The sequence below is a fragment of the Zingiber officinale genome, chromosome 5A (assembly GCF_018446385.1).
Source record: "Zingiber officinale cultivar Zhangliang chromosome 5A, Zo_v1.1, whole genome shotgun sequence".
Taxonomy (NCBI): Eukaryota; Viridiplantae; Streptophyta; class Magnoliopsida; order Zingiberales; family Zingiberaceae; genus Zingiber; species Zingiber officinale.
The window spans coordinates 5,559,243-5,571,670 of NC_055994.1; the positions used below are offsets into that span (position 1 = coordinate 5,559,243).

The 12,428-nt window shown below is 46.0% G+C and overlaps 1 protein-coding gene across 1 annotated transcript; it reads left to right on the forward strand.

Moving 5' to 3' along the window:
- Positions 1-1,762: 1,762 nt before the first annotated feature.
- Positions 1,763-3,674, forward strand: LOC121979357 (glycerol-3-phosphate acyltransferase 1-like). Its single transcript, XM_042531339.1, has 2 exons — positions 1,763-2,582; positions 2,697-3,674. Exons 1-2 carry the CDS (start codon positions 1,854-1,856, stop codon positions 3,531-3,533), a joined length of 1,566 nt encoding a protein of 521 aa, XP_042387273.1. The 5' UTR covers positions 1,763-1,853; the 3' UTR covers positions 3,534-3,674.
- The last annotated feature ends 8,754 nt before the right edge of the window (positions 3,675-12,428 follow it).

Below are 12,428 nucleotides of genomic sequence, written 5' to 3' on the forward strand. Positions count from 1 at the left end.
GCTTTCGCTTCTCTTACGCGTCTCTCTTTGCTCAAGATCCAGCATCCTTATATAGGAGCTCTCACCTTGCTTGCAATAAATGATCAAGTTATGATAATTTAATGCTCGGTTTAATGTCGTCATTAATGAGTTTAATGTGTTCATTAATGTCGAGACGTTACGAAATTATTATTAATGAGTTTAATGTCGCCATTAATACTGAGATGTTACGAAATCATTATTAATGTCGAAACGTTATGGAGTCACCATTAATTTCACATTAATACTTCCGTTACACTCTTGAGCATGTAGCAAAAAGAGATTTATGTTGGTTTATTCTTTTGGGAAAATTTTACCTCGACCGGTCCGGCATTCGACATGCATAGGTCATGCTCGCACACGAGTCAACCTTGGTTCAGTAAAATCTAGACATTGGATTTGCACCCATCCCTGTGCGCTTACGCATGAGAGAGTCTCTCTCTATGTATATGTTTATAACATCAATGCATATGTCATAATTTAAACCAATAATAAAGACAAGAGACTTTTAATATGGGACTAAACTCATACACAATAGAACCTCTTCGTCTTCATCTCTTTATTCCATTCACATTTTCAACACATTCATCACCTTCTTTTGCAGGCTAAGTATGCTCTACAAAAGAATCAATGAAGTGCCCATGTGAAAGCATCGGTAGATGTTTCAAATCCTCCATGAAGATCTTCCAAAGTACAATGCATAATTCGTGCACCATATTTTATATGGCAAAAGGTGACTCGTTCATCCTGATTATCTCACTAATGGTACCATAGCAAAATGAAAAAACTAAATCATAATAATTGAGCGGCCTTTCTAGATGGTTGGAATTTTATTTCTTTTATGATAATATATTATTGAAGTATCAATTCGGGTATGTCTACCTGTTTTTTTAAAATGCTTTTACTATGAATATCAGTGGAAATCCTAGAGGTTGCCCCCTTTACTTTTGGGGTGTAGAATTAGATGAGTACTGATTCTTAGTCCATTGTCAGAGAGAAAACAGTATGTGCTGTAATTTTGTTTTGATGTAGATGTTTGTTTTTCTCTAGACCTGGTTAATTGGTGCGGTTCTAGAGCCTCTTAGGGGTATAATCGAGTCGAGCTGAGTCGAACTCTTGGATGTTTGAGTTTGACTCGTTTATAATCGAACCGAGCTCGAACTTTATTTAACGAATATATTTATGACTCACGAGCTTATTTGAACTTTTATCGAGGCTAAACGAACTTAATAAATATAAATTATAAATTTAAATATTCATTAAAAAATAAATTATATATTTTTAAAAAATTATAATATTCTTGTTAAAATTTATAATTTTATTCTAATAAATAAATTTAATATATTTATCTATATTTTTCATAAGTAGAGTGTAAAATCTATAAATTCAATATAAAAATTATTATTTTTTTATTTAAAAATTGATTTATGAGCTTAACGAACATGTTCATGAACTAACGAGCTAAATATTGTGAAGCTTGAGCTTAGTTTGTTTATCTTAACGAGACTCATTAAATGAGCTCAAACGAACTTTTATCGAATCAAACTTCGAATAGCTCACGAGTAACTTGGCTCATTTACACCCCTAGAACCTCTAATCATTTGATTATGTTTAAAATGAGAATACTGAAAATAACTCAGTTCATTGATTAGGGCTACTAGCGGGCGGTGGAACAGAGCTCGGCTTTCTTCCCCAGAGTGGAGAACCCGTATCAAAACTCGAGTCCATGCATGGCATTGCCCTTAAATGCCATCGGGGCCAGCATAGAGCCATATTTATTGCTATATATAGTAATCCACTGCATCAAGGTTCTCGGGCAAGGAGAGTTACCGGCCATGGCCGCCGTCCCCATGCTGCTGCTAAAGGTCTCTGCTCAAGTGCGCTTCACGTGCTGCAGGGTTGTCCGGAAGCTGGAGAGCTACGGCTTCAGGAGCTGCTCCAAATTGCATCACGTCGATCGTCATTCCCTTTCCCCCACCGTGGCCGGCGGCGGCTCTTCGCATGGAGGAGACGGCCAAGCCCTGGTGTGTGACTTCGAGGGCGCCTTGCTGAGCACCTCATGCACCTTCCCTTACTTCATGCTCGTGGCTTTCGAGGGCGGCGGCCCGCTGCGAGCCCTCCTCTTGCTCCTCCTCTGGCCTCTTCTGTGGGCCTTGTCGCGCGTCCGCAGGGAGAGCACGATGCGGGCCATGGCCTTTGTCACCTTCTGCGGGCTCAGCGCCGGAGCCGTCGATCTGGTGCGCAGGGCCGTACTCTCCAAGTTTTACCTGGAGAACCTGCGGCTCCAGCCATGCGAGATGCTCGCGGCCTGCACGGGGCGGCGGGTGGTGGTCACCGCCATGCCGAGGCCCATGGTGGAAGGCTTCCTGAGGGAGTATTTGGGCGTCAGCGAGGTGGTGGCGCCGGAGCTCCAGGTGGCGGAGGGCCGCCGCCATTTCACCGGCTTCCTCTCTGTTTTTTCAAGGCAGAAGGCTCTCGAAGAGCTCTTCCGGGAGAGCAAGGCTGACGTAGCGGTTCTGAGCCCCTGCAACTCTCATGATCACCTGCTCGCCACCTACTCCAAGGTTCGCCGCACCATTTCCTCTGACATCTTTTCCGGCGGCAAGTTTTGCATGACACGTCGCGAGCTTCAAAATTGGAAACGTTTTAGTTTAATTGATTTATCGCGGAATGAGCAGGAGATTTATGTTGTGAACGAGGAAGGAGCGGCGACGGCGTTGCCGAGGGACAAGTACACGAAGCCTCTGGTTTTCCACGACGGCAGGCTCGCTTTCTTCCCCACGCCCTGCGCCACCCTCGCGTTCTTCCTCTGGGTGCCGATTGCGGTCCCGCTGGCCATATCTCGGATCTTGATCGGCACCGTGTTGCCGTACGACCTCGCGTTACTCGTCGCCGCCTCGGCCGGCATCCGTTTCCGCCTCGGCGGGCAGCTGCCGGCGGCACGGAAGGGCGTTCTCTTCGCCTGCAACCACCGGACGCTGCTCGACCCCGTGGTGCTCTCGGCGGCGCTGCGGCGGCCGGTGCCGGCGGTGACGTACGGCCTCAGCCGCGTGTCGGAGATGATCGCGCCGGTGCGAACGGTGCGGCTGGCTCGCGACCGGGTCCGGGACGCGGCGACGATCCGGCGGATGCTGGAGAAGGGGGAGCTGGCGATGTGCCCGGAGGGGACCACCTGCCGGGAGCCGTATCTGCTGCGTTTCAGCCCGCTGTTCGCGGAGGTGGCCGACGACATCGTTCCGGTGGCGGTGGAGACCCGGGTGGGGACGCTGCACGGCACCACGGCCAGCGGGAGGAAGTGGTTCGATCCGGTTTCATTCCTAATGGACCCGGCGCCGGTGTACGAGATACACGTGCTGACGCCCATGCTCCCTGCCGGCGGGAGGAGCCCTGCTGAGGTGGCGAACGCGGTGCAGAGGCGCATAGCAGAGGTGCTGGGGTTCGAGTGCACTGGGCTCACGCGGCGAGAGAAGTACTTGTTGCTCGCCGGAAACGAAGGGGGTGACGGCTGGCGGTGAAGGCGAGAAACCTTAATTAGTAATTAGCATAAGAAATCGCAATATAATGTTGTAATGGGAAGCATCAGGCCAAGTACCTGCCTTAGAAATGGAATGTTTTTTTACCTATGCACTATCTATGAAAGGGATCGGCGTATTTACAGTAAATCGTGTTGGTTCGAATTGTCAGCTAGAATTGAATTATAATATATACTAACGAAAATTATATGTTTTTTATATAAAATAAAAAAAATTAATCATGAAAAAAATTTATAATAATACGGTAGCTGAGTCTTGAATTCTAGATCATTGATTGTTTCGCTTGTAGAATTATTAATAAACTTTGAAATTATTTTTAGTGTAAATAGAAAAAAGTACATTAATATTTTAGACTTCACCAAAATTAATTAGTAAAGGGAAAGATTTTTAATAAAATAATAAGATATTAATTAATATATAAATATAATATTATTAAAATATCTTTAATAATTATTTATAAAATGTATTTTGACAGAACATATTCTAATCATTTAACACTACCCATTGTAAATATTCCTTTTAAAAAAAACATATTAAACGGATATTTTTATAAAACAAAACAAAAAAAAACATTCCATTTGAAACAAAACCGTATACTTTTAAATCCATTAAAATCTATGTTTTGTAAAAAAAAAATAATATTAATAATCAGGTAAGTAATGTTAAACTTAGAGCTACGGTCCAAAGCTCAATATCCCTTAAATTGTGCATTTCATTTGAAAGAAAGTGCTTGGATGATAATTATACATCCTTGTATTTCACTATAGCTGATGATATAGTGATAATGGTGGACCCATTAAATACAGGTCAAACAATGGAGATAGCGATCGATGTAGAGGTTAAAGTCAAGAAGATTAACGCTAGAGAATCAACGAAGTCATCAAAGCGAGGTTGAACAGAGCTCTCCTGTAGTGGCCGATCGGGCATGAACCGCTCGACCAGCAAAGGGCTAGTCCAAACAGAATACCCGTACAGTCAAGATCATCAGACGCTCATCATAGAGCAGAGGAACGGTCGGACAATCGGAGTGTTAGTCTGGTCGGGCGGAAACAAGCTATCGAGTCGAGTCACCGCAGGGAAGAGCAGTCGAGTCCGATCGAGCAGAGGAGTTCCCTGCCGAGCGGCTATCTCGCTTGGCCGTGTAGAAGGACAATTGATGTATCCTTAATATTCTTCTGGGAGATAGTGCCGCTGACACAACGCATGGTCAACAGGCGGATCGTACGACGGAAGCTTCTATCATCTTGTAAGGGATATGCATGTTCTGTTAAGGTATGATGTCAGAGGTACTTTCCTAAAATGTCCTTTTATAAGATAAATTGGAGAACGCGGCCAATCCTCAAGAAGCATGCACGTCGCCCGCTGGGGCGCTATATAAACGAGGGTCCATGCACAGGCGGAGGTACGCATTATTCAGTATTCACGCTTATGTTCACTGTTGCTCTGTCTTCTTCCCTCTTTCTGATGACTGACTTGAGCATTGGAGGACCAATGCCGGGGACCCTTTCTCTGGCTCGGCACTGACATTTCTTGTGTTACAGAGTGAAGCGAGGTCTACATCCAATCAACGCAACAATCATATCCCCAGCTAGCCATCTTCCCGATTTTCGGATAAGATCATATTGGCACCGTCTATGAGAACGTAGCCTGCATTCGATACATGAAGATGGAGGACGCTTGATGACTCACCACGGTAACTTTAACAAAGGAAGAGCTGGATATACTGATACAAGCCCGAGTAGCAAAAATAGTGGAGCAACAACAACATGAGCTATCCGAGCGCCAAGTACATGAGCCTGCTGCATCAGTAGTGAGCCATCAGGCCGGATATAGGGACCGAGCTGAGCATGCATCCGTTCGGGGCCAGAATAAGAAGTTGACCGACACATACGGGGGCGCGCCCAATGCGCCGATCTCCTTCTATCGGGCACTGTTCCATACTCCATCAGAGGAGCAGTGCCAAGCGGACAAGGAACGAGGATCCTCCTCGGATGATGCGCCTGTTCGGGATGTGTAGAAAGGAAAAGCACCAAGGAATGATGATTCACCCGAGCAGATCAACCAATAGTTCTCTCAGAGAATCTTGGACGACCTTCTGCCAAGACACTACACCCTACTGGCGATTGGGGAGTACAATGGAATAATAGATCCGGGCGACCACCTAGGGAAATTCGACAACGTGTCCATGCTCCATCAATACACCGATGGAGTAAAGTGTTTGGTCTTCCTCACCACCCATTTCGGATTGGCGCAACGCTAGTTCAGATGTCTGCCAATCGGATCAATTTATAGTATTAAGGATTTCCGAGCAGCGTTCTTGCACCACTTCGCCAACAGTCGCCGCTACCAGAATACAAGTGTTAACCTGTTGCGCTGAAGCAGGGGCCAAGGAAGCGATGAGAGCCTACATTAAGCAGTTCAACTAGGTGACCATGAATATTCCATCGGTCTCCTCGGAGATATTGGTGAATGCCTTCGTCCAAGGGCTTATTAAAGGAGAATTCTTCTACTCCCTCATCCGGAGACCGTTAAAGGACTTTGACCATCTACTCCGGAGAGTTACCAAATACATAAATGTGGAGAAAGCCCAGGTGACACAGAGGAAGGAAGTACCTGCCGAGCATGATGCTCCCGCGGAACGGCGGCCGACCACCAACCATCAACCATCAACCATCGAAAGACCCCCGATCAGGAGCAGCACAGCCACATCAGGAGCCAAGGACACATGCTGTGTAGCTTGTAGCAGCCAATCGCCCAAAAACTGCAAAAGTCAAGTCATGGACACCATTATTTTGCTCATTCCATCAGTCGACGACTCACAACACACGCGACTGTTATGACCTAACGCTGATTTCTAGCCGACCGGCTCCTCCAGGATACCGTCATCGCTCATCGACTCTTGAACGACGATATTAACATTAGTTGGATGCGCATAGAGAAGAAGACAGACTGGCAGACGAACAACGCCATCGTTAGCCCCAAAGAAGAAATAACACAAGTCCCGTCCAAGCCTTTGCTAAGCGGACTAAGTGTAACACCCGTAAAATTCCTTTATTTTTACAAAACGCAAAAAGAAATAGAAGAAGAGAAAAGAAATAAAAATATATGCATAAATGATTCAGGCTAGGATTTGAACCCAAGACCTCTTGCTTGAAATTTGTTTAAGTAGCCATTAGGTGGTGGTAAAGTATCACATAAACAATATGAAACAATTCCTTATATGTGAATTATGTGCGAAGAGACGCTCCAATTTCCACTTAGTATAAAAGGGGTTGGATGAGATCAAAAACATAATCTTCCGCCTCCTTTTTCCTCTCTAGCCGAATCCTCTTCTCCCTCCCTTCAAGTTTCGACCAAGGAAACCTAGGGCTCCAAGTCTTAAAGCTTTCAAAGGAGGGAATCTAAGGGAGAGTTCCTCCCAAGGAGGTAGGACGCAAAAGGAGGGTGACTCGGAGATCAAGGCACACGAGGGAGGATTTTGGGGTCTTCCTTGCACCTTATAATCGTAAGATCTAGCGAAAGGATGTAAGTATCTCTCACTTGCAGTATGAGTAACTTCGTTAATACATGTTATGATATGTTTTAAATGTGTTGCATGTTAAGGGAGATAGATGCTATGAGATGTAAGATGCCCGTAAAGTTTTGGGATTAAGAGCATGCTTATATCATATTGGTTTGCTTCCCATTAAGTTTTGAGACCAAGAAGTATAATCAAGTGCCTAAAGTGCTTCCCTATAAGTACGGGTTAATTAAGTGCACATAAAGTATTTGGTTAAATGCCAAGCAAGTGCAAGTACAAGAAGTTATTAGTTAAAAGGAAGTATTTTACTTTAGAAAGACATGTACTGGACACAAGGTATTTGGGTGGGCTCCTACATCGCCCATAGGCTCCTAGATCGCCTAGTAGTACCTTAATGAGTTCGGGATTAGCTACCTCAGATCTTATTAAGGATGTGCGTAAAACGGTACAATGTCGGGCCCAACCGCCCAAGCAAATGAGTGTTATTTTCACTATTATGTATTATAAAGTTTTAAACTTTATGGTTTGTCTTAGTGAAAGTTTCCTAAGTTTAGAATTGAGTTATGTAGTGCAGTAGTGGCAAACTCAATAATATGCCAAGATGACTGTTTTATTTCGTTACCAGCATGGTTTTGGGTTGGCGGTCTGCATGATAAACTGGTTTGAAAATACATGTCATGTGCATATTTCCGAGGTACGGTTTTGGGTATGAACCACTGGCAAAAGCATAGTTACAATGTTGCATTTTTCTTTAAGCAGTTTAAAAAGCATGTCTTCTTTTAATGTCTCGTTTTGTGAGTAGATGGTACTTACTAAGCATCCGCTTATAGATTTGTATTTTTTGTACTGCAGATAAAGGTAAAGGAAAGCTTGAGTAGGAGGAGGCAGCAGGAGCAGTGCTTGGGGGTGTATGTGTGTGTGGCAGAATAATGGAAAGAGATAAGAGAGTTTGTTACTATGGGGAACGTGTATAACTTTAGTTTGTTTTCTTCTCTCTGTTTTATATAAGATATTGACACTAATCGGTTTAGAATGAAATTGATGGCTTGGCAGAATTTGAATGGCAAGTGAAAGTGAAAAAGAGGAGAACAAACTTTTCCAATAGCGAAGGGGGATCCTCCACACGGCCCGTGGCACGACCGTGCAGGTTCGCATGACCTTGCCCTTCCTCCTCTCGGCTAAAGTGACATGGCCATGTGATTCCACAAGGCCGTGCCCTTCCTCCTCTCGGCCAAGGTGACACGGTCGTGTGATTCCACATGACGTGCCCTTCTTCCTCTCGGCCGAGGTGACACGACCGTGTGGAATCACACGGCCGTGCACCTCCTCCCTTCGGCCAATGCTACATAGCCGTGTGATTCCACACGATCGTGTCTCTCCTTCTCTCAGCCGAAGTGACACAACCGTGTGGGTTCAAACGATCATGCCCCTTTCATCCTCTACCAAGGGTCACGGTCGTGCAACCCATACACGATCGTTCCCTATGTCAGTTGGGAGTGCAATAGTTGTCAGGGCCACACGGCCCAGACTCACCAGAAACTTTAGACTCCCTTCGGACCTACGTGGCTGCAAGTCATGTCCAACCAGTCATACAGGTTAGAATAGATTTAAGGACTAAGCAGCATGTAACAGGTAAGAATGCCGAAAAAATTAGATGCACGAGGAAAGAGTAACGTTTGTCCTGTAGCTTAAGGGTATGAGTAAGGGTGGGCGTTACACTAAGCCCTCAGCTTGGGAGGAGGAGAATTGAAATAATGTTGCTAGGGGAGAGATTGGAATGATCGTCGGTGGGCCGACCGGCGGTGATTCCAATCGAGCGAGAAAGTTGCACGCTCGACGGTTAGAGAGACATGTTGTTGGATGCAGCAAGGAGAAGACCGAGGGACCCAAGATTAGCTTCGGCCCCTGAGACTTAGAGGGAATAGAGATCCTGTACGATGACGCCTTGATCATCCGGCTAATGATATCCAATTATACTATTCATCAGACTTTTGTTCATACAGGTAGCTCGATGAATATTATATTCAAGAAGGCGTTCGACCAGCTGTAAATTAACCGAAGTGGTTGCAACCAATGATGACCCCTCTCTACGGGTTCACAGGCAATGAAATATTATCGATCGACTAGGCTAGGCTAGCCATATCGCTTGAAGAGGAGCCTCGCAAGGGGACCAGAACTACAAACTTCATTGTGGTGGATGCACCATTGGCTTATAATGTCATATTGGGCCGACCGACCCTGAATGAGTTCCAAGCGGTGGTTTCCACCTTCTGCCAGAAGATGAAGTTTTCGGTGGACAATGAGGTAGTCAAAGTTAAAGGCGACCAGTTGGCTACTCGGCAGTGCTACGTGGAGATGGTTAATCCGAAGCACGAGACGTGTGGAAGATCCCACGCTTGGAAGTGAACACCATCATGGAAGAACCTCTCGCACTTCTCTATGAGGAAAAAGGAGGAGGTTCAGATCCAACCCAACATGGGATAAGGCCGTTGTTCGGCTCATGGCATACATGCAACGCTTGAAGCAGAGTTACAACCAGAGGGTAATCCCAAGGTTATTCTAGGTTGACGACTGGGTATAGAAAAGAATGAAGCCAGTCAGCGGTGTCACCAAACTAGAAGCCCCGTGGGGAGGACCCTACAGAGTCATTCAGAAGCTCCTCTTGGGAGCCTACTAACGGTAGGACGAAGATGGGAGAAGGCTCGAACGGTCTTGGAGCACGAACCATCTCCAGCCCTATAGGGCTGGATAAGAGGTGCGTAGTTAAATTCGGATAAGATTATATAAGCATATATCTTGTAAATGCAGGTGAACAATGAATAAAATTTACAAGTTTCCAAGACTCTTGTGCTGATCGACCAAGTTAAAAGTCGAGCAACGACTATAAATCCTTGTCTACATTAACAGTTGAGTGACGACTATAAACCCTTGTTTACGTCAACAGTCGAACGATAACTATAAACCTTTGTCTGTGTCAACAGTCGAGTGCGACTATAAACCCTTGTCTATGTTAATAGTAGAGCGGTGGCTATAAACCCGAGTCTACGCCATCAACAGCCGAGCGACGGCTATAAACCCGAGTCTTCGCCAATAACAGTCGAGCGGTGGCTATAAACTCGAGTCTACACCAACAACAGCTGAGCGGCGGCTATAAACTAGAGCCTATGATATCAACAGTCAAGCGACGACTATAAACCCCAGCCTACGACATCAACAGTCGAGCAACGACTATAAAAATTGAGCTGACGATAAATAAAATTGATCAACAACTATACAAGCCGAGAATATAGCAGATAAGAAGTCAAGCTGTATCTAGAAGCAGCCGTCTTTTGCTAAAATATGGCCATTCAGCCACGCTAAAGTGATCACTCGGACATCTCAATGATCAGTTACATCGACGATCGGGATGGCGAAGAATTATACTTAGAAAATTTTCACAAATGCTAAGTGGTACACAACCCCACTTGAGTCGAACGGTGATGCATTTATTAACACTTGCAAAATTTGACAGAAAGAAGAAGTGTCAGATGAGTGTTCATTCATTAATATTTAGAAAATTTTATACATAACATCTAGAGGGAGTACAAAAGGAGGCATGTGAAGCAGAGAGGGGAGGTCACTCGAGATAATCCAACAAGTCGTCTGGCAGCGACTTGGTCATCTTCTCCCGATTAATGATCTTGTTGGTCACTATGGTAGGGAGATAGCCGCCGCCCTTCAGTTGGTCGAGAGTCCCATCAATGCCGAAGTTGAAGAGACAGAGCGCTCAGTCCGTGAACCAATAGTTGAAGGGGTCCGAGCGGATATAATCATGCTTGAAAACCTCGAACTGGTCGTCCTCCCCCTCTTGATAGATCTTGAAGGCCGATCGGGATGCCTCCAACTCCGCCCTTAACAAGGTCAGCTCGACATCCTTGGCGGTGAGCTGGACCTTCTCTGAGGCTTGTTCAATCGATCGACTCTCCTGCTCGGTGATCAAAGCGGTCTCAGCCTCCTTCAGATTCTGAGCCAAGACTCGAGCCTTTTTGTTCTTGATCTCCAAGTATTCGATGGCTTGGAGCTTCCTAGTATCAGCAGAGTTGATTTTGGACTCAAAGCTGATTGCTTGCTTGTTGAGCCTCTCCAACTGTGAGGTCTGCTCGACACTCTTGCTCCTCTCTGCCTGCAGCAGCTCAGAGCTCTTTTGAAGATCGACCTTTAGTTGAGTCGCCTTGGCGGTCAGCTGTTCAAATTGAGCAAGGGAGACTTCGAAGACGCTGCTCGGGGCACGAAGCTGCTGGACCTTGTGCTCTAAAAATGCTAGCCTTTGGCACATGACTATGCTCTCGACCCAGAACTGCGGTAGCAATAAGATTGTAAGTGCCGAACAGGGTACAAGTAAATCTAGAAGCAATATACATACCCTAAGTGTTCTTAGGAAAAAACCCTAAGGGGTGGTAACCCTAGCTCCTAGGGGGTGGTAACACTAGGTGATGAAAAGTCCTAGCTTCGGTTAGGCAAGTGAAAAATCTTAGGGAACGATAACTTTAGGTCCTAGGGGGTGGTAACCCTAGGCGGAAAGTCTTGTCGGATCGAGAGCTTCGGGCAAAATCCTAGAGTCAGGGACTCTAGGTTGAAATCCTGGTGTCACGAACCGGGTGGAAGTCTGGGTGGGTCGTGGAGTGGACATCCAGTATAAAGACCAGAAGCTTTTCGATCCTACAGCTTGGTCTGGCCGATCGGCAACACTTCGTTGCCCATGAAATCATAGAGCAGGGTCGTCATCAGTATCAGCTCGCTCTGGTCGATTTGCAACTGATCGAATGTCTTTTTTTATATGATGTTCACCAGGCTCCCTGTATCAACAAAAGTTTGATGGATTGTATAATTGGTAATTACCGCTTGGATGATCAGTGCATCGTCGCAAGGGATCTCTATTCCCTCCAAGTCTTTAGGGCCAAAGCTGATTTCGGGTCCTTTAACTTTCTCCTTGCTGCAGCCAACAACGTGGATCTCGAGCCGCCGAGCATGCGACTTCCTTACTCGGTTAGAATCTCCGCCGGTCAGACCACCTGCGATCATACCTACCTCCCCCCAAGCGGCATTACTTCAGTTCTCTTCCTCCCGTGCCGACGGTTCATTCCGCTCGGCGAACCATTGGGCTAGACTTAGATTGTTCCCACGCTAAGACCGATGGTGGCGTGGTTCGGGCGTTGTCTTCTCCCCCTCCCTTCGGACGGTTGATCGACGCCTTTGTCACCAATCAAGTGATGGTGATCGACGGCGATATCCCCGCAGGGCAGGCCTGCTGGCTGCCAGGTTATAGCAGTCCTGAGTGTTGTACGTCGCTGACTAGTGGAAGGAGCAGAACATTGGCG

Excerpts from the sequence above, each read along its gene's own strand:
- LOC121979357 (XM_042531339.1), top strand. The coding sequence starts at position 1,854 with ATGGCCGCCGTCCCCATGCTGCTGCTAAAGGTCTCTGCTCAAGTGCGC. Across the intron at positions 2,583-2,696 it reads TGCTCGCCACCTACTCCAAG|GAGATTTATGTTGTGAACGA; the intron begins GTTCGCCGCACC and ends CGGAATGAGCAG.